Raw genomic sequence first — 25,078 nt, 5'->3', positions numbered from 1 at the left:
TGTGTGTGTGTGTGTGTGTGTGTGTGTGTGTGTGAGAGAGAGAGAGAGAGAGAGAGAGAGAGAGAGAGAGAGAGAGAGAGAGAGAGGGAGAGAGAGAGAGAGATACAATCTCACAACGGGCCTGGTGGCTTTCCCTTGCTCCTGGGCTGAGCAATGAGGATGCAGAGAAGGATCTGGAGATAGGCATGGCTTTGACACCCCTGGTCCGGCTGGGCACCCCTTCTGACGGGTGGTTCCTTTGTGTCCTCGTCACACTGGTTTGCAGGTATCTTCCACTCCCAGGGGTCTGTAAAGCCCCATCAGGGCATAAAAGTGGTCAGAGGGTACTGAGTGGTCTTGGACTCTGGGCGATCCAGATGGAAACGGAAAGGAAAAGCAGCCCAGAGCCACTGCTTTCTGAGGAGGAGAGGGGCTGCAGGGTGGAAGGGAGAGGAAATGTGTTGGCCCAGCGGGCAGGGGCCGGGGTTTCTGCCTCTGCTCTAGCTGTCTAGTTGTATGACCTTGGGCCAGTCACTTTCCTCCGCTGGGCCTATGTTTCCTTGATCAGAGGTGAGGGCATTCTATCCTTGAGTTTGGTTTGAGCTCTTCCAACAAAGGTGGAGGCTGGTTTTCCTGGCCGGCTGGGTCAAGAGTAGGTTGGCAACAGGCCTTGCCGCTTCTCACACTGTGCAGAAGACAGAACGTTCTGTGCAGCCCTACACTGAGGCAAGAGGAAGGGTGAGTTTGTGCTCACAATGGCCATTGTGGCTGGTTCCTGAAAGCCTGCTTGTGTGGTGGGGCCTCTATTCTGTGTGGCTTTCTCTTCCCGGGTTTGGCAGGGCTCTGATGAAGGCTCGGTACATTGTCCCCTCCATGCCTAAGGGCCAGGGGCTTCAGAAGGGGAGGGGCAGCGTGCTGGTGGAGTTGTGTGGTGGGGAATTTCCCCGGAAGAAATGGTCTCCTGAAATGGCTCTGAAGGGAGGGTCTGACATCATCATCATGCCTCTAAGAAAGATCAAGAGTGAGAATATCGCATAAGGCTTGGGAGGCAGCGGAGCTACAGGAATCTTGACCTGGTGGTCCCAATGAGGACACGAAGAGAACGACTATTACTGGACACAGACTCCAGGCCAGGCCTAGAGCTCTGTCAGCTTTATTGTTTTTAATCTTTGTGGCAACTCTGTTGGATAGACACTATTATCCCAACATAAAAAAAAAAATCTTGAGGCTCAGAGAGGTTGAGGAACTTGCCTAATGTCACAAAGCTGGCATATGGTAAAGCTGGAATTCAAACCAAGGCCGGTCTGACCCCCCACATAAGCTCTGAATAAAGGACTCAAAGCAGAGACCAAACATCTTGGCATGGTGGGACCTCTCAGTGCAGGGAAGGGGGCGTGGAGTGGGGTGAGCCTATCCTCAGCTCCTCGCAGGGGAGACTTCTTGTTAAATGGAATGCCGACTCTCTTGGCCTGAAGGTGAAATACTAGTTGGTTTATTATCTGGCATGACTTTGCCCACTGAGCTCAAGAAGCTTCAATTCCACATACAGTGTATATAATAGAATCAATCAATTAGTGGTGAGATCTTCCAGTTCAACTCAAGCCTGAGTCTCAGGCATGACACACATAAGGTACATTACAGAGAGCTACGCCCACCAAATGAATCACAGCTAGAGGGATGCACATATCCAGAAAGGCAAAGCGAAAGGATAGCTGAGACTTTCTGGTTGTTGAGTCAAGATCAACCAGAAATGGGGAGGTGGGGGAGGGTATTGTGTGAATGGAAAGAATGCCAGGTTTGGTATACTTGGACTTGGCTCTAGTCCCAGATCCACCAATTAGTGTGGCCTTGGACAGGTCAATTAACCTCCCTGGGCTTATTTTTCTAATTATAAAGTGTCTCTCAGGGGTGCTGTAGGGGACTGAAACGAGATGATGAATGCAAAATATTTCTAGCGTATGGTGCTAAATTCAAGTAGGTGCTTAACAAATGTTGGATGAATTGTCCGGAAAATGGGAAGAGATGGGTGCTGGCTGCAGGCTGGAGGTGGAAAAGACACAGGGCCCTGCTTCAGGCATCCATTCTGCCAACAGCAGCCACTGGTAATGGGGAGGGCTTTGGGGTGGAGGTAGACAGGACACGGCTGAGCTTGTGGGCAGAAGAAGTCGGGACCCTGTTGGCTGGTTTGCGGGGAAGGAGGCATCATCCACACGGCAGTGTCCCCTTTGTCTGTCCCCCACTTCCTGTTGGCTTTTGTCCATTTTTCCTCTTGTGCCACTGACTGCTATTCAAGGCCTCAGAGTTGTAAGCCTGTGTTCTGCACCAGCCTCCTAACTGGCCTCCTTGCTGCCAGTTCCTTTCCTTTTCCTTGAATCCAAACTGCGTGGTGCTCTCTCATCCTATTGCTCTTGGCTTAAAACCCTTCATTATTAACCTTCCCATTATTCAAAGGATCATATACAAACTCCATGGCACATGACTCAAGGGTCTCTACGTTTCCAGTCTTCCCCTTTGCTATTTCTGTGTGCTAATGCTCTAGTCCATGTGCCTCTTCTCTCATTCTGTCCTTTCCAATCCTTTCCGGCTTCAAGTACTGGCACACACACATTCTATCTTGTTCGTTCGTTCATTCATTCATTCATTCAGTCATACATCAAATATTTATTGATCACCTCCTAGGTGCCTGGCACAGTGCTGGGCAGCAGGGGATTGAGTCCCTAAGGAAAGCCCCTCCTTTTCTTACTCCCCACACTCTAACCGTACTCTGTTTCTGCCACTCCGTGGTGCTTGCCTATCATGCCAGTGGTAACATGATCATTCTACATATATTTCTTACATTCGACTGAGATCTGCTGGAGGTTGGAACCATGTCACACTGGTGCTTGCACCCTCTATAGCACCTGGAGCACTCGGTACTTGAAGGCAGGTTTGAATCAGCTCTACTGGGTATCCTCCGTGTTCTTCGGCCAGTCACTTAACCCCATTAGCGTCAGCCATAAAATAGATTAAATAATTAAATAGGCAACAGCTTGGCCCATAAATAAGTGCTCAGTAAACAACAGCCCAATACATATTTATTGATTAATTAAGAAGATGAAGCACTTCTTGCACGACTTAAAAACAGATCAAGAAGCACAGGCTGTGCAGAGCGTGTGGCCAGGATGGAGTTTTGCTGTGGGCTGGGTCTTCGGAGGTGCCAGATATTAAAGTTGCTACAGGGGAACAGGAGCTGGTGGTGGGTCAAGATGGGGCAAGCAGAAGAGGGAAAAATCTAAGATGTCTAGGCCTGCCAGACAGCCAGTCTAGAAGTTTCTTCTGCATGTGAAAAACGAAAGTTTCCTTGGTTCTTTGGTTCTATTTTGAGCAACAAACCTCCTAAGGCAGGAATTCAGTTGGAGTTTAACTCCAGCTTGAACCTGTATGAGCAAGTTTCCCTCTGCGGACGTGGAACAGCCTCCGGAGGCCCTATTCTGCCTCGCCCACCCCTCCCAATCTTGGCGGGGTGTGGGGGGGGGGCACTCAGCTGGAGGCAGAGTCCTCCTGATTCACAAGTCAGCTGGGGAAGAATGAAGGATCGCTTCACTTGAACTTCTAGTAAATGCGGGTTGGGTCAGGGACAGGCAGAAATGGGGAGGCTGGGGTGGGTGGTCTGGTGTGTGTAGAAAGAATTCCATGTGTGAAATACTAGGACTTGGGCTCTAGTCCCAGGTCCTCCAGTTTGTGTGACCTTGGACGGGTCAATTAATCTCCCTAGGCCTCATTTTTCTAATCTATAAAGTATCTTCTTGGCATCCTCGGGGGAGCAGCCAGGCCCACCAGTGCAGTGCTTCTCAAACTTGAGTAAGCATTCATCACCAGGGGATCTTGCTGACAGGCAGATTGGGCCTCAGGAGGTTTGGCCTACATTCTGACACTCTCAGGTGATGCCCTTGCTGCTGGCTGTGGACCACGTGAGGTTCTAGTGCAGGGATGGGCAAACCACGGCTCGAGGGCCAAACCCAGCCTGCTGCTTGTTTGTGTAAATAAAGGGGGACTAGGACGCAGCCATACCATTCGTTGCGTGTGGTCTATGGCCGCTTTCACGCTGAGGGGTTGGAGGTAAGCAGTTGTAGCCGAGACTGCATAGCCCACAAAGCCTAACTATTTTAAGAGTTACTATGTGGTCCTTTACAGGAAAAGCTTGCCAACCTCTGCTCTAGTGGACAGAGGGCTGGCCTGTGTGAACTAAAAGACCTGCATTTCAGTCGGGGTTTGGCCAAGGGCCAGCCACTTCACCTTGCTGGTTCCCCCTCTCCTTATCTTGAGGACGAAAGGATCTCTAAATTTCTAAGAGACCAGTGAGTCTGGGATTTCAATACTACATAGACCTGAGAATCAGGTTGTGTGGCCTTGATCTGGAAGCTGCAAAAACACACCTAGCCTAACCCGCAGAGTCCAGCAGGCAACCCTGACAGGTACGGAGAGACTGCATGATGTAGAGGCAGCTGGGAACACATAGGGGCTTGGAGAAGGGACCAATGAGGATGGAAGGCAGACCTCCTGGCCTCCTGTACAGCCCGATGCTGGCACAGCAGCTCTGCAACATTGCTCACGAGCATCACACACACAAATTTCATCCCATCAAACATGGTTCCCTATCTTACTGCTCCAGGTGCCCCTGACGCTGGGTGCTTTTGGTCAACCAATATTAATAAGCTCTTTCAAGGTCTCAGAGGCCGTGCCAGGCACAGGATATAGAAGGAACTATGATATCTGGAGCCGAGGAGCTCACATTGGGTGGGAGAGACACCATGTGAGCAAATAATTACAGGAGAGTTCCATGAGCCGCTGTGACGGGAAATGCATCACTCTGGGTCTCTAGCTTGGGCAACAGGTGATACCATCAACAAGGCAGGGAACGTGGGGATGGGCAATGGGCTTTAGGAGAAGGGGGAGGGTGTGTAAAGAGGGAGAAGAGAATGCCTCATCTGGGTTTGGGGCATGTTGATTCCAACGTGGGTGCTTGAGGGACTGAGTGACAAAGCTGTGATTTCCTGTGAAAAGCAGAGCAGAGTCTCTCTGTAGGCCTGCCACTGATGCAGAGGAATGACTGGTGTGTTGCCATGGTTACTTCCCAGCGCTGAGGGGCGTCCCAGCGCACACCCCCCCCAAGTGCCCGCCAGGCTCTTTAGGGGTTGCTAGCCTTGCTCCATCTCAGCCCCTAGGTGAGACCTTGCCCAGAGAGACCTCTGTGAAATGCACACTTTTTAGGAACATTTCTATTTTTCAACCCGAATGAGCCGTGAGTGGCTGGCAATTGCTCACTACGACTGTCTTTCTGGTCAGATCTCCACCAAATGGGAAAATTGGGAACATACAACCCTGGACAGCTCCTGAACCCAACCGGCCACTTTCTGTTATGGTTTCCTACAAGTGAGGAGAGAGCCCTGAGAAGCAATGAACTCATGTACTCATGATTATCCTATTGTCTCATCTGAGTTCTGCCTCACCACCCGGGAGGGTGGATCTCTGACAGCTGGATGGCGTCCCTTTATCTGGCTTTGGGATTCAGGGTAAGACCCATGCCATTAGTGAAGATCCACATGGGCACAGTGCACAGGCAGGTTGAACCACCTGTGCCCACGAAGGAGTGGTGTCAACTGACTCTGAAGTGGGAGGGTTTTCCTCTTCCCAGGTAAGACCCTGGCATCTGGGTGGCAGATTTGATGACTGTATGCTTTTGCCAGGAGGGTGCCTGTGTGAGTGCCTGCTAGTTGGTTTGAGTTCCAGGCTAACGAGCCTATCTGTGAGCCACGCAGTGGCTGGCTGGCCTTGCTGGGGTGCTGAGTAGCCATGCGACTCTCCCTCTTAGCACTTATCACAGATCCTAACTACATGCCTATCTGTGGAATTGTTTTACTGAGGCCTGGTTCCCGCACTCCCTAATGGCTGCAGGCACTAGATCTGGTTTTGCTCATCAATGTGCCCTGGTGCTTGGCATTTTCGTGTGTTTCGAAGGTGTGTGTTGAATAAATGACAGAAAGCCTATCACTGCTGCTGGGAAACTGACTCAAAATGTATATCCTACCAAAGGTCTCCCTGTTTTTGTTTACCAGGAATTGCAAAAATGATTCCCTAGTGAAAGTCTGGGGAGATCTTGCCCTCTCTGTTTAGAATCTTGTCTAGGACACCCTGGATGCAGTTCACACGGGGTTGACTAAGAAACCTCACTGAGGGTGAGGTGGCCAGCTCTGGGTGACACAGCCTCAAGGCTGCTGCTGGCTCAAGGCTGAAGGCTGGATGGGGGCATACACGAGCCTCAGAGAAGAGTCTGAGAACATGTGTAGGAAGGCTCCGCATTCACATCCAGGGTGGGGCCGGAGAGAAACAATGGCAGAGCTTCCAGGGCTTCGCTCCCTAGCCTCGGGGGGAACTGATCTAGCTTGTGCCATGCATGCCCTTGGTGATTCAAGGCTTGGCACCCTTACCCTCACCTGGCTTCGCCGGATAGCCACTCAGGTGGAACCTCCACATAGGCAGCAACAGCCAAACACGCTTAAGCACAGTGCCAACAAGTAACCCTAGAGTTGTGGGCTGTTAGAACCATAGGTAATCTAAAGATAATCCAGACCAAATTACTGAAGCAGAAGTAGACAGAGTAAAATTCTAAATTTGGCCTTTTTCTCACGTACTAAATACTCATCACCTTCCACTGATCACTTAACAATTTTTCTGATTACTATTGATCAAGCGCTCACCACGTTCCAGGCATTCTGCTAAGTGTTCTACATGGATGATCTCATTTAACTCTCAAAACAAGGTGACTATGCTGATGGAGAGAGATTATAATTGTTTCCATTTTGCAAGGGTTGAAATGGAGGCTTGGAAAAATTCAATGATTCAACTAACATCACATGGCTGGTCTTCTAGCTTCTAGTTCAATGGTCAGTCCCTTACTCTACGGCGACTCTCAGCTATAAGTCCTCCAGGCTATATCTGAATTACTTATTTGAAGACAGCCAGCACATCTTACTTATCAAATGAGTTTCTAATGGTTCCATGAAACTAAATTCTCAGTCTCACAAATATTGGCATCGAACTCTTTGTAAGACTATTATTTTTTTAAGATTTTTCCCTGAGGGTCTGCTCCTGTCCACCTCCAGAATCTACTGCCCACTGTGCTCACAGGCCAAAGGCAAGATTCCTTCCCCGCCCCCCCACCGCCCTCCGACAAACATTTCTGTAGAACAACCTGAGCCAGGTAGGATGTTAGGCTCTGAAGGGGACACAGAGATGAAGAACACATGCTCCCCATTTTCCAGGTACTGGCAGGAGAAAAATATGATGAGGATACATGTGCCTACGAGACAAGGCAACCCATAATCAGTGTACTGTCAAGACAGAAGCCCAAATTAAATGCTCTAGGAATTCGGAGGCCAGACTCACTTCCAGAGGTTGCACCATAGGCTCTAGGAAGGAGATGGCCCTTGAGGTAGGTCTTGTATGAGGAGCAGAATTTCAACCAAGTGTATATGGAGCCTTTCCTTGGACTGGAACATAAATGCTTCCTGTTTTCTGAGTGTCTGGCTTGTACAGAACACATAGTAGGACCTCAAATAAATTTTCTAGTTGGACACTAACCACTTGGGGCTAGGCTAGGAATCAGGGACTTGGTTCTGATGCGACCACTGGACATAAATTGTATAAGTCCTATTGCTTCTCTGGGCCTCTGTTTTTCCCAACTATGAAATAGGGACATGGAGGGGAGTGGGTATAACCTTGCTCATGGGTTTCTGGTTAGGGTTAGGTTAAGTTAATATATGAAAAACTATCTGCAAGCCAAAATGAAATATAAATACCTGTCACTATTCTTACTGGTATTATAAAAACTAAAAAGAACCATTGCCCAGGTACCTCTCATTTATCCAATAACCTTTTTTGGACTAACTACACGGGGTCAGGCACTGGGGAAAAGATGAATACTATCCAGCCTCCATCCTTGGAATTTGAAAGGTCTAGGAAAGGAGGCAGAAGGTACAATTGATGGTATAGGTTTAATGTGCCAGGGCAAAGGCTGGGCTGGAGTTTGGTAGGATCTCTGCTCTTTCTTAGTGATAGTACAGATAGGTGGCAATGCTAAACCTGAAAACTTCAAAATCAGTCATTCAGCTGGTATGCCCCAACATAACATAGCCTTAAAGGTGAGGAGAAAATTTAAGCTTATACTATGTTCCAGGCACTCTGACATCCATCATCATGACAAGCTAGGTATTATGATGCCAATTTTACAGGTGAGGAAGCTGAGACTCAGAGAGGTTGGGTAACTTTCCAAGGTTTATAAGACTAGAAAGTGTAAAGCCTAAATTTAAACCCAGGTCATTCAACTGCAAGCTTGGTACTTTCCCCAAGACCACTTCTTGCTTTCTAATCAGCCAGTGGTTTCATAGAACTCATTCCATGCTAATCTTGATTGACCTTCTTTCTTGGCTTGCTTTTCCAAGGAGAAAGACTGACCTGTGATGAGATTTGACAGTAACATTTTCTGTTGTCATTTCCTTTAACACTTCCTATGATAAACCCCCTCCCTCTCACTATTCTCTTCTGACCTCTCCCTCACCTCCAACCCTAGTGAATCTGCCAAGGAATAACAAATCCCAACAAATAAAGAGCCTGCAGAGGAAGATCCCTACCTTCTCAGCCACTGGCCTATAAACCGAGACAAAACACACCGAAAGAAGGAAGAAACCTGCCATATAATTCTGTTCAAGGAGTCCACTAGACCCAAACCTGGCCGTGCCTTAATTCTGTGGAGCTGTAAGCAACCTACGCTCTACAGGAACCTGTAGGATTGTCAGATTTGCCTATTTTACACATAATGAAAACTGAAACCCAAGAAGTTGAAAGGACTTGCCCAACATCATACACTAGTGAGAGGCAAAGTCTGGACTGGAACCCAGGACTCTTGACTCCCAGGCCAATGCTTTTCCACTTTTTAAAATGGCTTGCCTCTTTAGCGTTTCCTCATTAACATCTCATCTTAAAGGAGATCATGGCCCTTTAAGAAAAAGCTTTCACTGTAGGTTCGTTCTCTGCAAAGCCCAGAAGCCAAGACTCCCTCCTCAGCCTCTGCTCTGATCAGCTCCTGTCCTCATCTAAAGAACAGGAAGTAGCTGCATTTTTAGCTCTGAAAGCATATTCTTGGGGTGGGAAAGGGGGATTTGGGGAAGAGAGTTCCTGTACATGAAGGTTATAAGCGATCAGCAGACACATTACTCTTGCTTGAAGAAGGGGAAGATATACGGTAAGACATACAAGGGAAGATGACGATTGTCCTTGAGCCCCAACCAGAAAACATCCTCAGCAAGAGCGGCCCCCAGCCCCTGCCTGAGGGGAGGGGGATTCTGCCCCGATTCTGCTCTGCCTGGATGCTGGAGTGGCGGCTGGGGTGGGAACACTGGAATGGGAAAGTTTGCAGAAACTTTCTACAACTTCCAATGCTTCCCCCACCCTCTGCTAGCACCCACAACTTCCCCTGCCAAGGGAGGAAGGAGGAACACATTATTGAGTTTAATAATTTATACAAATTGAAAAGTTTACTCTGAAATAAAGGGGACTTAAGAGGGAAGCAGAGAAAAAAAAAAAATTCCCAAGTCTTCTCTTAAAGGACACAGGTGTGCAGATGACCCCTCTTGATGACCTTGCTTCAGAATATGACAATCTGATTGTTTAATAGGTAGGTCTGAAATAAGGCAGTAACCATTCCCTCAATGGCTGGCCAAGTTTTGTCTCCTTCTACTGGTGGGATCACATCCAGCCTTAGGACTAACCACCTGGGACATCAAAGAACCCAGACCCAGATTCCTGGACACTTGTCTATGTCGGTGGTTCTCAAACCCGGCAGCCCATCAGATCGTCTGGGGAGCTCATTACAAATTTAGGTTCCCAGGAACCAACCCAGAGATTGATTATGGAGATCTGGGCTGAGGCCCAGGACTTCATTTTCGATAGGCAGGTCTGGTTTAAAAATCAATGGTCTGGTCAATCCCATCCATTCAGTCATCAAAACTTTTATACCAGATGCTGGTTTTATGGCAAAGAAAACCAACATCCCCAAAAGTAGGTTAGTGCCAGCACTTGGATTTGAATCCATTCTCCTGCCTCCTCAGGTGGGGTCTTTGCCAAAGCCCTCATGTACGGCTTCTCCCCACACCCCTACTCTGGCTCACCAGCCACTGAGAATCCCTGCAGATCAGCAGGGCCGGCTCATCTGATCCACAGAAGAGGCAGAGCTGCCAGGAACTTTGATTGAGGCCCGTCTGGTTTGCTGGTGGCAGTGGCTGGTAAGGGGTAGGGCTGAAGGTAGTTTTAAGGGCACTCTCAGAAAGCTGTGTCCTGTATCCTGGCCGGTAGTTGATGGCCTCTAAGGCACACTATCCAGCTGTTCCAGGCAGGAAGAAGAGTCGGCTCATGGCCGGGTGGCAGAGGCAGAGGGAGTGAGGGGGCAGTAACAGAAGATGCAGTCCGGAGGTGACGAGAGGCCAAACCCTCTAGGACCCTCTAGGCCACATGAAGAGCTTTAGCTTTCAGTCTGAGCCCCTGCAGGATTCTGAGCAGGAGAGTGGCATGGACAGACATATTTTCCCAGGGGCATTCTGATGCAGTGGTGAGAAGTGACTGTAGAGGGTGGGGGAAGAAGCAGGGAATCCAGTTGGGAGGGTTTGCAGTAATCCAGGGGATAAGGGATGGTGGCTCAGACCACGGTGGTAGGAATCTTAGATGTTTTTAAAGAGTAGAGCTAACAGATTTTTGGATGGATTGGGTATGAGATATGAGATAAAAGGGAATTGAGGATGGTGCCAAGTGTTTTGGCTTAAGCAGCGGGCAGGTTTGAGTTATCGTCAACTGAGATGGAGAAGGCTGTGGGTGGAGAAGGTTTGGGGGAGGGACGTCAGAGATCAGTTTTGGACTTGCTGAGTCACTGGCACTCACGTGGTATTTAAATAAAGTCTCACTACTCGATGAGATCATCAAAGAAGTGAGTACAGACAGAAGAGAGAAGAGGGCTGGGGACCCTCCCGTATAAAGAGGTTAGAGAGAAGCTGAGGACTCAGCAAAAGAGACTACGAAGGAGTGACCAGTGGGAAACCAGGAAGGTGTGGAGTCCTGGAAGCTGAGTGGACAGTGTTTCCAGGAAGAAGGAGTGATCAGTTGGGTCAGATGCTGCTGACAGATGAAGCAAGATCAAGATTGAGAACTGACTATTGGATTTAGTTACTGAAGGACACTGGTAACCTTGACACAAACAGCCTTTGACCCTAACCTCATGGAGTCCCCCAGTTTGACTACTGACTGTCATTTAGGGCTCCCTTATTGTAACTTTTCTCAATTAGATTATTAAACATTGCAGCATCAGGGATGATGAGTCAGTGTATCTCCGAGTCCCTGTAAAGCTGTAGAAGCTTCTAGAGCCTGCTGTAGACCCTAACACAGTTTGCTGCCAGACCCGCCTGAACACCCCTCCCACTGACCTAGAGCAATTTTCCTCATGCCTGGCTTACCTTGAATGCAGAATTTCAGTTCCTTGGGGTCAGTGACGACCTTCCTGCTTTCCCGGATCACAGCCCGGTTCTTCTTGGTTTCTCCCCAGAGATTGGTGCCACCGTACATGCTGGGAATGTTGAGAATAGCAATGCCTTCAAGGAAGATGCCGCTCAGGTCCACCCCAACTCCGTCACACTGAGGGGCAGAGAGAGAATTTCATCCGTTAGTGTCCTCAGTATATCCCAACCCAAGGTGGCATGTATGTATGTGTATGTGTGTGTGTGTGTGTGTGTGTGTGTGCGCGCGTGTGTGTGTGTGCACGTGGGGTGTGGGCTCTCATGGAGAATGTGAAAGGCCGTCAGCCACCAGCCAGCCTCTGTCAGAAGCTGAATCTTGGGCAACACTGCTCAGGCCTAATGCTTTGGCCACTGCAGTGGGGTGAGGGAGGTCCAGTCCTGGTCAGCTCTGGGGAGATAGCACAAAGCTCCAGGAACCGTCTATAGATCTAGAAGGGCTTTAGGGATGGTTCAGAAGACAACTGCAAACTGTTCACCAGTCCAACCTCATTATCATCAATCCTGCCCCTCCGTAACCACTGTGAAGATCTGGTGGAGCATTGAGTCCAGAACCTAACACTGCAAATTCTCAACAAATGACAGAAAAGTTTCATTTTACCTCTTCTTATTTTACCCCTCCTGTGAGAAGTATAAGACTTTAAGATTTGGATGGCTTTCAGAATCTTCCTGTCTCCTGTATCTCTATCGTAAGTGCAATTTTGGCATATGTGCTTGCTGATGTAGCAGAGTTTCTTTATCCAGTCTCTACCACCCACATCACCGCCAGGTACAAAAGGCCAGTAGGCTCCAATCTGCCTGTCTCACATATCTATAAAGTCAGCCTACTTTGGCATAATGCTTACCAACGCAGCAAAAAATAGATTAGCTCTGATCCTCGTTCCTCAGGACTGGAGGTAGTCTACTTCATTTACAGAAGAAAACATTACCCAGAGAGGTAAGCTAAGCTATCCAAGATTGCACAGTTGATAAATAACAGAGCAGGGGTTCAAAGTTGGGGAATCTGACTACAAAGCCCAAGCTCTTCGTCTTGCTTAATGCGAGGCAGGAAAGAAAATCAAAAGCATGCAACAAAAATCCACTATCTTTGAGGTTACCAACAAATCCAAACTTCCAGAGATTTCTTAACAGATGAGTCATAGAAAGGTAGGGCTTGTTGCCATTCATTTTGGCATACTTCCTGATTTCTTTGCAGCTCTCAGTTTATCGTATCTTATCATCCCCATGACTTGTCTCCCCAGCTACAAAATGGTAGAGAGTGAGCTTCTTTGGTGACTGGGAATTCCTTTCTTTATTAGGAAGTTCTGATTATTTCAGAGGTCTTTTAATGTTGAACCTGATTCTCTTCCTTCCTGCTTCCACCCGTTGGTCTTATTCTCCCTTCTGAAGTCAGACAGAATGAACCTCCTTCTCCTCCACGGAAGTGCCCACTGGGTACACGATGATGTGCAACCATCAGCAGCAGCAGCATCATGCATATGCATTAAACGTTGCCATTTGCCAGGTAGGCTTTATACACATCTCATTTATTACCTTCATAATAATCTTATAAGTTAGTACTAGGATTACCCTCACTGTACTTTTGGGGAAACTGAGGCACAGAGGCAGTTAAGTAACTTGCCCAAAGTCACACAACTTACAAACGGAAGTACACAGATTGACGGCAGGCTGTCGGAGTCTCAGTCTTACCCACTCCTTTCTCTCTCTTCCCTCTCACAGCACCATTTAGTTGTGCCTCAGGGTTGAGCACTGTCAAGTCTCTGGCTCCTCCTGTGGGACTTGCCCCGTTCTGTACACACTACGGTTTGTTACTGTCCTACTCCATAAGGTCCTGGCACTGAAAAGAACACCAATGGCAGAATCTGATGGCACAGGCGGCAATGTCACCAGCACTTCCTGGGGCTGGGATCATGCCCCAGAAATGAAATAATGTGGGGAGCCCAGGTAGAGGCTCAACATGTCCCCCATGATCATTATCCTTACTGTTTGATCAAGTTTGCACTAGCTCTTTTATGAGCAGCTACATGACGACTGAATCACTTCAGCTTGAGTGGGTGGTCATCTCAGGCACTCAGGCCCTCATCCCATCATCTACTTCTCAGCCCAGTCTTCCCCATCCTGAACTTGTGTAGGTATTTTTAAATAACTTAGACAGAGGGTTTTGCACTTAATTTCATCTGACGTTCAGACCAAGCCCCCAAGAGTCCATCTAGTTTATATTAAATCTTCATTCTGTGACCCTATGCAATAGCTCTCCTATTATTTGCAGATTAGGTCCATTAATACACATATATAAAGGGCAAAACAGGGAATAAGCCCTCTCCTTGGTCAGTTTAACACACCAGATATTGTGCATTAAATGGCCCTTGGGGTGTGGCTGCCTTCTCAGGGCTGCACCCTCTGAACAGGACTGTCACCCAGCCCACTTTTCATTACAGTATGGAATCATGGAACTCAGAGATGAGAGGGACCCAAGAGAACATGTCCTATCTTTCATCAGTGAGGCCCAGTGAGGTTAAAGATCTTGCCTGTGGTCATCCAACTTACTAATGGTGGAGTTAGACTAGTATCCAGGTGTTCAGACCTCAATTCTGTGCTCTTTCCACTAAAACATAAGACATTGTGCTGAGATCAAATAGCATTTCCTAAATAACCACCCTACAACCTCTATCAGAAAAGGAATAAGAGAACTCATATTAAGCCACTAATATCTGTAAAGGGCAAGTACTTGGTTAATACTTTATTCCAGAATTTTGCCAGGGGTTGGGATGAAGTATATCAGTCTGTGGTTTCCAGAATGTATCCTTTACTAATTTTTAAAAACTGGGGCATTTGTGTGTTTGCCTCTCATTGGATGGAACCCACTGTGTTTTCTGGATTTGTCAGAGTGGTCCCCGAATGCCATCTATAGGTTTGTCCAGCAACTTGGATTCAAGTGTGTATGTTTTCCAAGGCCAGTTAGTTCTCTACTGATCAGCTTTGGGCTCTGATATCTACCTTTATCATTTGTTCTTCCATTTTTGGTTAAGGCTACTCTCTCTCTGGAAAAAATAAAAAAAAACTCTTTTGGAATGTCAAAGTCCTAAAGAGGTATGCTTTCCATGTTCTCTTTTTTTTTTTTTTTTTTTTTTTGCGGTACGCGGGCCTCTCACTGTTGTGGTCTCTCCCGCTGCGGAGCACAGGCTCCGGACGCGCAGGCTCAGTGGCCATGGCTCACGGACCCAGCCGCTCCGCGGCATGTGGGATCTTCCCGGACTGGGGCATGAACCCGTGTCCCCTGATTCGGCAGGCGGACTCTCAACCACTGCGCCACCAGGGAAGCCCCACACATATTCTTATTTAGGGATTTATAAATGTCAGACTTATTCTCTGACTTATTCACTGGGTCAGACTTTTCTCCAAACTCTGAAATTAGCTTTGCTCAACCCTGTGCCCAGCATTGAGTTCTTGAACGCTTTTCACCTCCTAGACCACTCAGTCACTTTCTCTGTTGGTTGTAGTGACTTCCGCATGACCTCAATTTATTCATTGTTGGCCAAAACGCCCCCTCCCTTCTAGAAGTAATAATAATAATACTAGCAGTTATTTGACAAGAGCTTCCTTGTGCTGGTCCTTCCCTTACATTCTCTCTTGGGATGCTCACCTGAACACCGTGAGGGAGGCACCATTGCTACCCCCAAGGTACAGGGTCTCAGAGGGGTTAGGGTGCTGGCTTAAGGCTACACAACTTCCCCTCTACAGGCTGGCAGAGCTCGGTTGCAAACCCAGGCAAGTCAGAGGCCAGATTCTACTCTGGAGACGAAAGAGTCAGTGCAGCAAACTGGGACTTTTGCTGATGCTAGACTTGTTGCAAAATTAAACTTCCAGCTGTTGTTTGAATAATTGAAATCTCCCACTACTACTCTGTATTGTAGAGTACTTAGAGCACTGCCTGGCACGTCAATGTTGGTATCAGTATTATATCTTGCTTCTGTGCCAGATTTGTGTTAAAAAAAAAAAGTAAACCATTAGCACAGCACAGTCCTTGGCACACGGTATTCCATAAAGTCACCTTTCTTCCCTACTGCTGTTTTAAGTGTACTCTGTCCCCTCCATCTCTAGTCATAACAAGCTAGGAGTGTTAGTTATTAACTTGGTAAGCCGTTAACCTCTCTCTGGAAGAGCAAACAGTCCTCACTCTGCTTTATGATAGAAGGTCCCCTTCCCCCACTATCTCACTGAGTCATAGGTGGACTGGGGCGAGTAGAAGAGGTGGGGGGAGCCTGGGGACTGTTGGATGTAGCTGCTCCCCACCTTTGGAATGCACCTATTTGGAAATTGAGAGGCAGTGCCTTGTCTTGGAAGGAGCATGCCTGGGCTTGGAGACAAAGAGATATGGGTTTAAATCCTGGCTCTGTCACTTGCCAGCTGTGCGATCCTGTGTTGGTTCCTTAACCTCTTTGAGCTTTAATCTGTCATCCGTAAGATGGGGTGGGGATGGGGAAATAACATTTACTTCGAGGGTTTGACTGGTCTCTGGAAGACAGCAGCATTCCAAAACTGTCTGCATTGTTATTACAGTTAATAATAATATTACCTGTGCCATGAGGCATTTTTCAGCCTGAAATCATCCTCCCACTACCTGAGATCTTGCTGGAAGCATTTTAATGGCCCCTTGGCCCAGCTCATGCTAGTGGGAGCCTTGCCTGACCATACCTGCATGCCTATTCTCCACGCTTCTTGGCCTGGACACCACACACTGATTTCTTTCAGAACCCCAGGGCTGCTTAAGGCTCGGGAAAGGTAGAAAGTTGCCATGCTAGATCTGGGAACGTGGAGCCCAGAGAAGTACACTGTAGGCTTAAATGGAACACCGGCCCCAGGGCCGCTCCCGGCGGGTTCCTGAGCTAAATCCTCCAATAGTTCCATGACGTCATAGGGCCCCCCTCCCCCTGCTGGGACCCGGGTGGGGGGCGCCTCCTGGGGAGAGCGCAAGGAGGACGGCGGTCCCTGTGCTCACCGTTGGCCATCGCTAACCTAGGACCGGGCTGGCAGGCTCGCCCCTGAGCCGAGGCTGCGCTGCAGCGAAACCCAGGTATTTACAGCCGGGTATGGGTCGAAACAGAGAGCTGTTGTCCCGGCTGCCCGGCAGCAAGCTCGCACAAGCCCCAAGTTGTGCTCAGAGTGGGCGCGGGCTGCGAGGTGCCGGACGCGGGCCGCCCGGGTCCGAGGCAGCAGCGCTGCAGGCGCGGGGTGGGGTGGGGTGCATCCAGGCCAGCCCGGTTCCTGCCCGCCTGGAAGCCGTTCAGGAATCTGCCGGAGCCCAGGCCGGGAGCCGCCCGCGCCCGCCTGCTCCAGGCCTTGCTGCGCCGGCCGCAGCTGTCGGCAAGTTCAACAGTCGTCCCCACTTGCGACGACAGTACCCATAGTTCTAGTTTCTAAGCCAAGGGATGGTTGGTTTGGTGGAGGGCCGGTGGGTAGTCGTATTCATCCCATTCCCCCAACCCCCTCCCCCACCTCTCAGATCCTTAAAATCCCCATAATTTGGGGCAGAACTAGGACCCGCCAAATTCTCCGTGCTCTCTGAGGGGCAGAGAGCCGAGGAGGTGAGAGAGGGCAGTGGTGCTTCCCTGCCCGGGCCTCGGGCTTTTCCGAGCCCCGGGTGCGTACCTGCCGGCCTCGGTGACCTGAAAAAGGCGGCGGATCTGAGTGAGGCCGCCTGCATTTCAGCCCGGACGATCCTATTTAGGAAGGTCCTCAGAGAAGGAGATCCCATAATTTATTTGATGACCTGTTTCAGTTTTTAGCAACTAGGAAATTCTCCCGTCTTCTGACCTCGATTCACGGTGCCACGGATTACGCTGATTTTCTCCAGTTTAGAACGCAGGTTGTTTTGTTTCATACTCCTGCCATCGGGCAGTGTCTGCTCTCTGGAATGACCTCTTCCAGGCCAGATTATAAAGTGTAACCCAGGCCTCGATGCCTCTGGGGGCATTTGTCCCCTTTCAGCTTGAAATTTTCTTTCTTGGGTTCCCTGCCTCTGCATTATCTTGATGTCTCTCCCATCTTTGATGACTCCTTCCTGGACTTTCTTTTTAAAAATCTTTCTGTTATGGATATTTTCAAATATGTAGGAAGATAAAATAATAAATCCCATGTACCCCAAATCTCAGCTTCAGCAATTAGCAATTCACAGCTAATCTTATTTCAACTCTACCCCAGTTCATTTGAACTATTTTATAGCAAATCTCTGATGTTCTATCATTTCATCTATAAATACTTCTGTATGTATCTCTAAATGATAAGACTCTTAAAAAAAGAATTATCTCAATTCACTTATCACTCTTAAAAAGTAACAATAATTCTTTAACATTGATAAATAGCCAGTAATTGTTCAAATTTCCTCAACAGTCTCATTTGGAAAAAAAATTGTTTTGTCTGAAAGGTCTACAGAGTGAATTTGGTTGATACGTCTTTTAGGTTTCTTCTGATCTATAAATTCCCTGTTCTTTTTTTTTTTTCTTGCCGTATAATATTTTATTGAAGGAAATGGGTAATGGGTCATTTGTCCTGTACAGCAGAGCAAACTTTAACGTGCATACGAATCACTTCAGGATGATTAAAATGCAGATTCTGATTTGGGAGGTCTGAGGTGGGCTGAGACCGCATTTCTACATCCTCCCTGGTGATACTGAGGTTGCATGTATGACGGACCACACTTTGCATCTCTGAGGTGTTTTTAAAACATATTCTCAGCCTATCTGGAGACTTGATCAAATTCAGGGTTGACATTTTGGCAAGAATACTCTATCAGTGTATTTCCTATTGCATCTCATCAGGAGGCACATAGTTTAGTTGTCTCACTTTTTGGTGATGTTCAGGTTGGTTAGTGGGTTCAGGTGTCGTCAGCCTGACTCTTCCATTATAGAGTTCTTAATCAGTGGACAATGATCCTTGTCTGGACCCATTATTACAGTCCTTTAGTGGTAGGATACACTTGAGGACACCCTAGCACCCTTTCTGTGCTCTTCTTCCAAATTTCTACAAATGCCATTTTCTCTGTGCATTCTTCCTTTCCATTCTCCAAAAAGGATCTCTCTCTATCTCTCATCTCTGCATCTGTGTTCTCATGGAATCAAAGACCTGAAGAGTCTTGAAAGATCATTCAGTCTAATTACCTCATTTTATAGATGAGAAAAATGGAGGTTAAGGAGGTGAAAGGAATGGTCCATTGTCACATAGCTAATCAGAGTCATCAGATCTGGAATTAGACCTTTGGTCATTTAGATTGGCAACCAAGAGGACATGAGTGATTTTGTGAAGAGGAATTTTGGCAGCTGGATGAGGGCCAAAGCGCAGAATCTTAGAATGGTAAAGCCAGATGGAACATTAGGTTTGGTAATGTCTGATTACCAAAATGAGAACAATGAGGCCTAGAGGTGGTAAGTTACCTTTCTAGATTACATGGGTGTCTCTTGGAAGAGTTAGGGCTTAATTAGGGCCACATATATAGGCCACAGAGTTGGGCCTACTTGCTTCTGTTTCTGCTGTACTCACTGCCTAAACTGCCATGCAGCTCTTTTATGCGTATTAAAATCCTATTCCAGCTCAAAAGCTAACTCCTCTCTGGGGCTTTTTCTGTAGAGGAAATTGCTCTAGCTAGAAACTGATCTTCCCCTTCTCTGAATTTTCATTGCATTGTCTTTCTGTCGTATATGGAATGTATATTCTGCCATAGATCATGCATATTTGCCTGTCCCTAGGAGATTTTAAGCTCCCAGAAGGGAGGGACCATATGTTCCATGGCTCTGTGTTTTCCATAGTTCTGGTATGTCTTACCCATTTCAGAAGTCCAATATAACTATTTTTTAATTGGAAGAATGTGTACAGAGATCCCCAAACAAAAACCAAGGTGTTCCTTAAAGAAACCTGACAAGGTTTTTTTCCTTCCAGACGAGTTCCCACAACTTCCCAGGATGAGTATATTGACCGAATAAAGTGGACTGAATGCCCAGGTTAGGGAGAAATACGGAAGGTTAATCCAAGTCTGCAAGAAATGGTCCTCTGATCACAGCTAAGGGAACTCTATACCTGAACAGCTGGTAAGAAGACTAGGACACATGGGACATGATGTATATGAGACAAACATTAAGAGACAGAAGACAAAAAGCACTCATTCATCCATCAAGAATGTTGGGAACCTATTTTGTGCTAGACTCTGGGGATGGAGTGGAAATGCGCCACAGTCCCTTTCCTTAAGGGACCTCCTGCAGGTCAACGCTAGAGGCAGCGATATCCTGCTAAATGCTTAACAGCGGGATCTCCAGGAAAAAAAGAAGCTCTGATTGTGGTGTTCCACAGTGTAAATATTCCCACTATGGCCAATTTCAAGCTACAAATGTGACATCACCGAAAGCAGAGTTAGGAAGAGATGTGCCAGCAGGCAAGCTGGCCCCAGCATACCACTGAGAAGGCCGTAGATATCTGCATATCTGCAGGGCCTATGGCCAGAACAGAGAAATTTATTGGGAGTGAAAGAAAAGCAGTCAGGGCAAATAGTGCTGTCTATTTTCCCTAGAGAAGAACTAGAGAGAATGTTTTTAGTGTCAATAATCTGATGTGTATCCTGAGGGAAGAAAAGGGAAGAAATTGAGTGGTGTTGATGAGTGATGATAACATTTCTAGAAAGACAGTCTGGTATTATCTACATTAAAAAAATTCTTTTTTGGCCTGGCATGTAGCTAAATCTTCCAGAGCAGTGGCTTCCCCTGCATTCAGAGGAGCTGTTTTATAGCATTTTAGGAGCTAATGTCTTGCTTTGGGCAGTTAGATACTAAGACACATGTGTTATATGATAATATTAATAGATATAATTTATTGAGTAACTATTATGAACCAGGCACTTCATATATTTTATGTCTAATCCTTACAGCCCTGCAAGGTTGGTATTTGTATCCTCTTTTTTACAGATGAGGAAACACTGAGTCAGTGAAACTGAGGAAGGTCCTTGTTTTCCCAGTTTATCCAGGTTTGTGGTGGGCTTCATGAACTTACAGGTTTCCTGCAGAAGATGCAAATGACGAGATCAAGAAGACAGTCCAGCTTATAGAGCCTGTACCTGAGGCCTGGGAATTTTGTGCTTTGTTATCTATGAGACTACTTCTGGAGTATTCTAGACGTAAGGGATTTGATTCTTCATTTCAAGGAGGACACTGGAAAAATGGAGTCTATCAAGAGAAGAGTGGTCAGGATAGCCAGGAGTCTGTACATCAAGTTGTATAGGAACTGGGGACGTCGGCAAAGATCGATAGGAGATGACATGGAAGATAGATTTAAGCCCTATGAAGGGCAGTCGTGTGGAGGAGCAGAAAGGCATGTTCTGTGTGCCCCCAGATGGTGGAAATAGGCCCAAAGATGGGGAATTCAGTCATGCATCCCACAAACACTTATTGGGCCTCTATTTTCTTCCAAGCATTGTGCTAAGGGCTGACAAGGGAAGGATATGGCGATGAAAGGGACATACATCCTTGTTCAACATCGTGAAGAACTTTCTGAAAGTCAGAGCCTTCTAACAATGGAACAGGCTTCTGGAAAAGTAGTGAGCTTCCTACCCTTGGAGTATTCAGGAAAAGGCTGGATGTGTACTTATCAGAATATGCCGGAACGAATCTTTTAGTTGAGCGGTACATGGGACCAGATCCCCTTCCAGTTCAGAGATTCGGAGTCTTCATTCAGCCTTGCTTTGGCAGGCTAAAGTGCTGTGCTGAAAAAGTGTCATCATGGTCCCCCTCCTACTGCCCGTGTCCATCTAGCTGCATGCTCCGCGTTCTCTGACAGTGAGTGGTGGCGGGCCAGTTAGGCTGGAAAGTGGCTGCCATCTGTGACAGGGATGATGGCATTTTGGCGGGTTTGTGTGGGCTCCAGGAATGCAGCACTGAAGCCATGTACACACAACCTGCTTAAGAACATCCCATGGGCAGAAAATGTTTTCTTCCTCTTCATCCCTCCTCTGTTGCTGTGCCAGGCGGGCACAATGGTGCCTTTGAGAGGGGCAGCTGGAAGGGGGTGTTGGCAGGGAGGCTGGAAGTAGAACATTGCAGCTGAGGGGGAACCAAATTCATTTCCAGGAGCAAGCCTGCCCTGGATGCCAGTTTCCAAAACAAAACCGCTGTTTCTCAGAGCTCACGGTGGTGGGTTGCCTCAGAGTTGGACAGAGGGCAACGCCGTTTCCTATCCGCTGCTCCATCCTCCCCAAGTTAAAAAAAGTCCTGGTGTGTTGAGGCATTCTTGCTCTGGATGCAGATTCTTGCTCTGGATGCAGATTCATGTCTGTCTGGGGAGCTCAGACCAACCTGGGGTGGATGGGGCTTTCTGAAGGGTCAGACTTGCCTGCAGATAGAGTGGGGCTGATGGCCATAGGGGCAGGTAGGCTTCTTGGCCACCAGAGAGGGCTCAGGATGGAGACCCTTCCTTCTGCCTTTCAGAGTCACTTCTTCTGACCCCCTAGCAGCCCTGCACCCTTGCTGCCATATGGGCTCTGCCCACTCACTGTCTTCATTCTCCTGGGTGGGAAAGAGGTGGGAGAACTCTGGCATTTCCTGTCCTAGGTTCACAGTTGTCCCAGACCCTCGGCTACTTTCAAAGTTCTCAGCAACAGCTCAGAGATGGGCGTGGGAGGTCTTCCCACTCACCTCACAGTTAGGAGAAGGCCTGAGTACCGGACTGCAAGTTCAGCCGTCTCCCACTCTGTGTTGCAGTTGGAGCAAGGTGGGTCCCTTTTACTTTGGCGGCTTCCAACAAAAAGGTATCACTTGAGTCTGGTCAAGTAGTAATTTCTGTTAGTGTTCACACTAATTATGGGATTTTTTTTACACTTGGGTTCAAATTGTACAATCAATAACTAGAGAGCAACTACTTCATTTCAGGTACCGGGGAGACAGGATGAATAAGATAGAGGCCTTGCTTCAGACAGCCGACTGCCTAAGAGATATGCCAAGTCCTGAATGGGAGCCCCACCACCAACTCAGCTGACACATACATTAGGGGGAAAGCAGAGGTGTAATGCAGAGGCCAGCTCCTACCGGGCAGGCTGTGGCATTGTGGGAGCATGTGGGCTTTCATCTGATCTGATCTTGCAGTACTTATCTTTAGGAGACTCAATTTCCTTGAGTAAATAATACACACCATGCAGAGCTGTTATGAGGATTAAACAAGACCATGTACCAAAGTGCTGGGACAGAGCTTGTTGCAAGGTGAGTACTCAGGAAGTGGCTGCTGTTGTTACTAACTTGTGGATCCCAATGGACTTGAGATATCACGTGTATGTGCACCCATTATTTAACCGCTCCTTTGTTAGATTATATGCCCTTCCTCAAAGAGTCAATTCTTCTCCTTTCTTAACTCCTCTTCTATAGAATACTAGGATCAGCAAGTTTACGACCTCACTAAGATAGATAACCAAAGACCTATCCACCATAGCCAATGAACATATTTGTATGTAATATTCTCTGCCTGTTTCATAACCCAGTTGTAGAAGCAGAAAAGGATGGGAATAGCTCTCATCCAAGGTCCCTGAATCTCCTGAGTGTAGAGATGAAGATCATGAATTCTTTTCAATATTCTAAAAAGTCTAAGAGAAATAATACATTTCCCACTGACAGGGCCTCACAGGTCATTATTATTTAAAAGATGCATTTGTTTGGTAGACATAGCTTGGGGAAAGTTTTTCTTTCACTAAGGGACCTTGGTGGGTAGAAAAGTTAATAAGCTCGTTGGGGCAGAGGTTAGGCTGAGAGATCGCCCAGGAATCTGTGTGGAGGTGCCTTCTAGCCCAACATGCTGAGTCATGTGACCCCAGCCTCAGTCTCCTGAGACCTCCTCGGGCCTCATCTATCCACTCTGTTGCATATACCCCCGCCTGCTTTGTGAAAATGTAGGCATGAGAATTCATCCCTAAAAATTATTCCAAAGTCCTTGGGAGACACAAAGCATATGTAGCCAGGAGTCTGAAGACAAAGAAAATCAAAGCAATTCACAAAGAACAAAGGAAATGGAAAAGAACAAGAAAATAAAAGCATAAGGATGAATGGAGGCTTGAAGTGAAATACAGGGTATGCATGTGTAGGGAATAAAAAAGAGGGTCATTTAAGAGAAAAAGTTACGTGTCAGAAACTGTAAGCAAACAATGGATTTTTAAAGAGGAACTGATAGAAACAATTTCTTCGTAGTAGGCTGAAAGATTTTAAGGATCAGTGAAGGAAACTTGTAGTCAGTGCGTGGCTGAAAGAGGGAGAGAGACGGAAAGGATGGAGCTGTGTTTAAAAATGGATAAAGATTTAGGAAATCAAAGAATCACAGAGGTCCTCCAGAGGGCTGCTTTTAAAGACACAAAGGCTAATATTATTACAGGATCGAAATAAGGTCAACATTAGAACAGTACTGATCCCTGATTGCTGAGACTGTGCGTTACTTTTCCTTTTCGCCTCTCTATGGTTTAACATGTTCTACCATGGATTTGGATTACTTTTATAATAAGAAGAGAATTTAGCACACGTAGTAGGAGGGAGCGGGAAGAAACTGAGGCTGGGGTATTTGGAGCAGTGAGAACTGTAGGATGGGCAAGAAGGAGAAATCTGAAGAGCACCAGCTGCCTTGGGTGGCCTCACAGTGAGGATGCTGCTGGAAAGATGGAGACCCTGGACTCGATGGAGGAAGTGAATGGACTCCAGAGACGGGAGAGGATGTCCTCTAAGGCCCATTCCAGTCTTTGACTCCAGGGTTTGATGAATGATCAGGTTGCCACCTTTTGTTTTCTAAGAACTCAAAAGCCCCTGCAATGCTCTTCTCAACTTTCCCTTCCCCATGAATACGTTTTCGTTTCATCTCCTCTGGAATCACTGTGGCTGTGTTGATGGGCTGAGCATTTAGCTAGTTCCCACCTTCCTCACTCCAAGCTCTGAAAGGCTCTACCCGCCCAAGCTGAGAAGGTGTAGATGATGCCAGAAGAGGCCAAAGTGCTTGAAGTTCTCTTCCCTCTAACTGAGGAGTGTGCAAAATTGCCAGTGGATACCAAGGCAGCCATGGGTTCTTTCCTGCCACTTACTGGCGGGGTGAACTTGGCCAAGCTACTGAACCTGTAAAGTCCTTGATTTCACTCTTCTGGAAAGTAATGACACTTGACTGGATTGGAGTAGCTAAAGATATCTGCTCAATCTTAAAGTAATCTGATTCATTATTTACTCAGCTTCTTTACATGCACATGGCTGTGCTAAATATTAGTTTTAGAATTGAGGATTCTCATAGACAGGGCCCATCTCATGCTATGGCTTCAAGATCCCTAGTACTGTGCCCAGCACATTCCCTTTTGTAAAAATCACATTTAAAAAACTGAGACGAAATTCACCTGACACCAAGTTAACCATTTTAAAATATATGATTCAGTGGCCTTTAGTACTTTCACTTACACCATCTTTTTGAAGTGTTAGACTAACACAGCCTTTGGGGTTGGTTCCGTTTTGTTTTAATAA

General features: G+C 47.2%; 1 protein-coding gene across 8 annotated transcripts in view; it reads right to left on the bottom strand.

Moving 5' to 3' along the window:
- The window catches only part of DGKG (diacylglycerol kinase gamma), a 207,551-nt gene that overhangs the window by 35,399 nt on the left and 147,074 nt on the right, over nt 1–25,078 (bottom strand). For all 8 annotated transcript variants that reach the window (XR_003433362.1, XM_027109494.1, XM_027109508.1 and 5 more), the window contains one exon: nt 11,517–11,694. Coding sequence is in view for 7 of the 8 variants with exons in the window: in XM_027109494.1 (XP_026965295.1) it covers nt 11,517–11,694 (178 nt within the window). In the remaining variant the exon portion in view is untranslated. The remainder of the gene's footprint in view (nt 1–11,516; nt 11,695–25,078) is intronic.

Source organism: Aethalodelphis obliquidens, unplaced genomic scaffold, assembly GCF_003676395.1.
Source record: "Aethalodelphis obliquidens isolate GAN/ISIS:26980383/991018 unplaced genomic scaffold, ASM367639v1 scaffold1, whole genome shotgun sequence".
Lineage (NCBI taxonomy): Eukaryota > Metazoa > Chordata > Mammalia > Artiodactyla > Delphinidae > Aethalodelphis > Aethalodelphis obliquidens.
The sequence above is the reverse complement of the archived record's forward strand: the minus strand, read 5'-3'. Positions and strand labels throughout refer to the sequence as shown.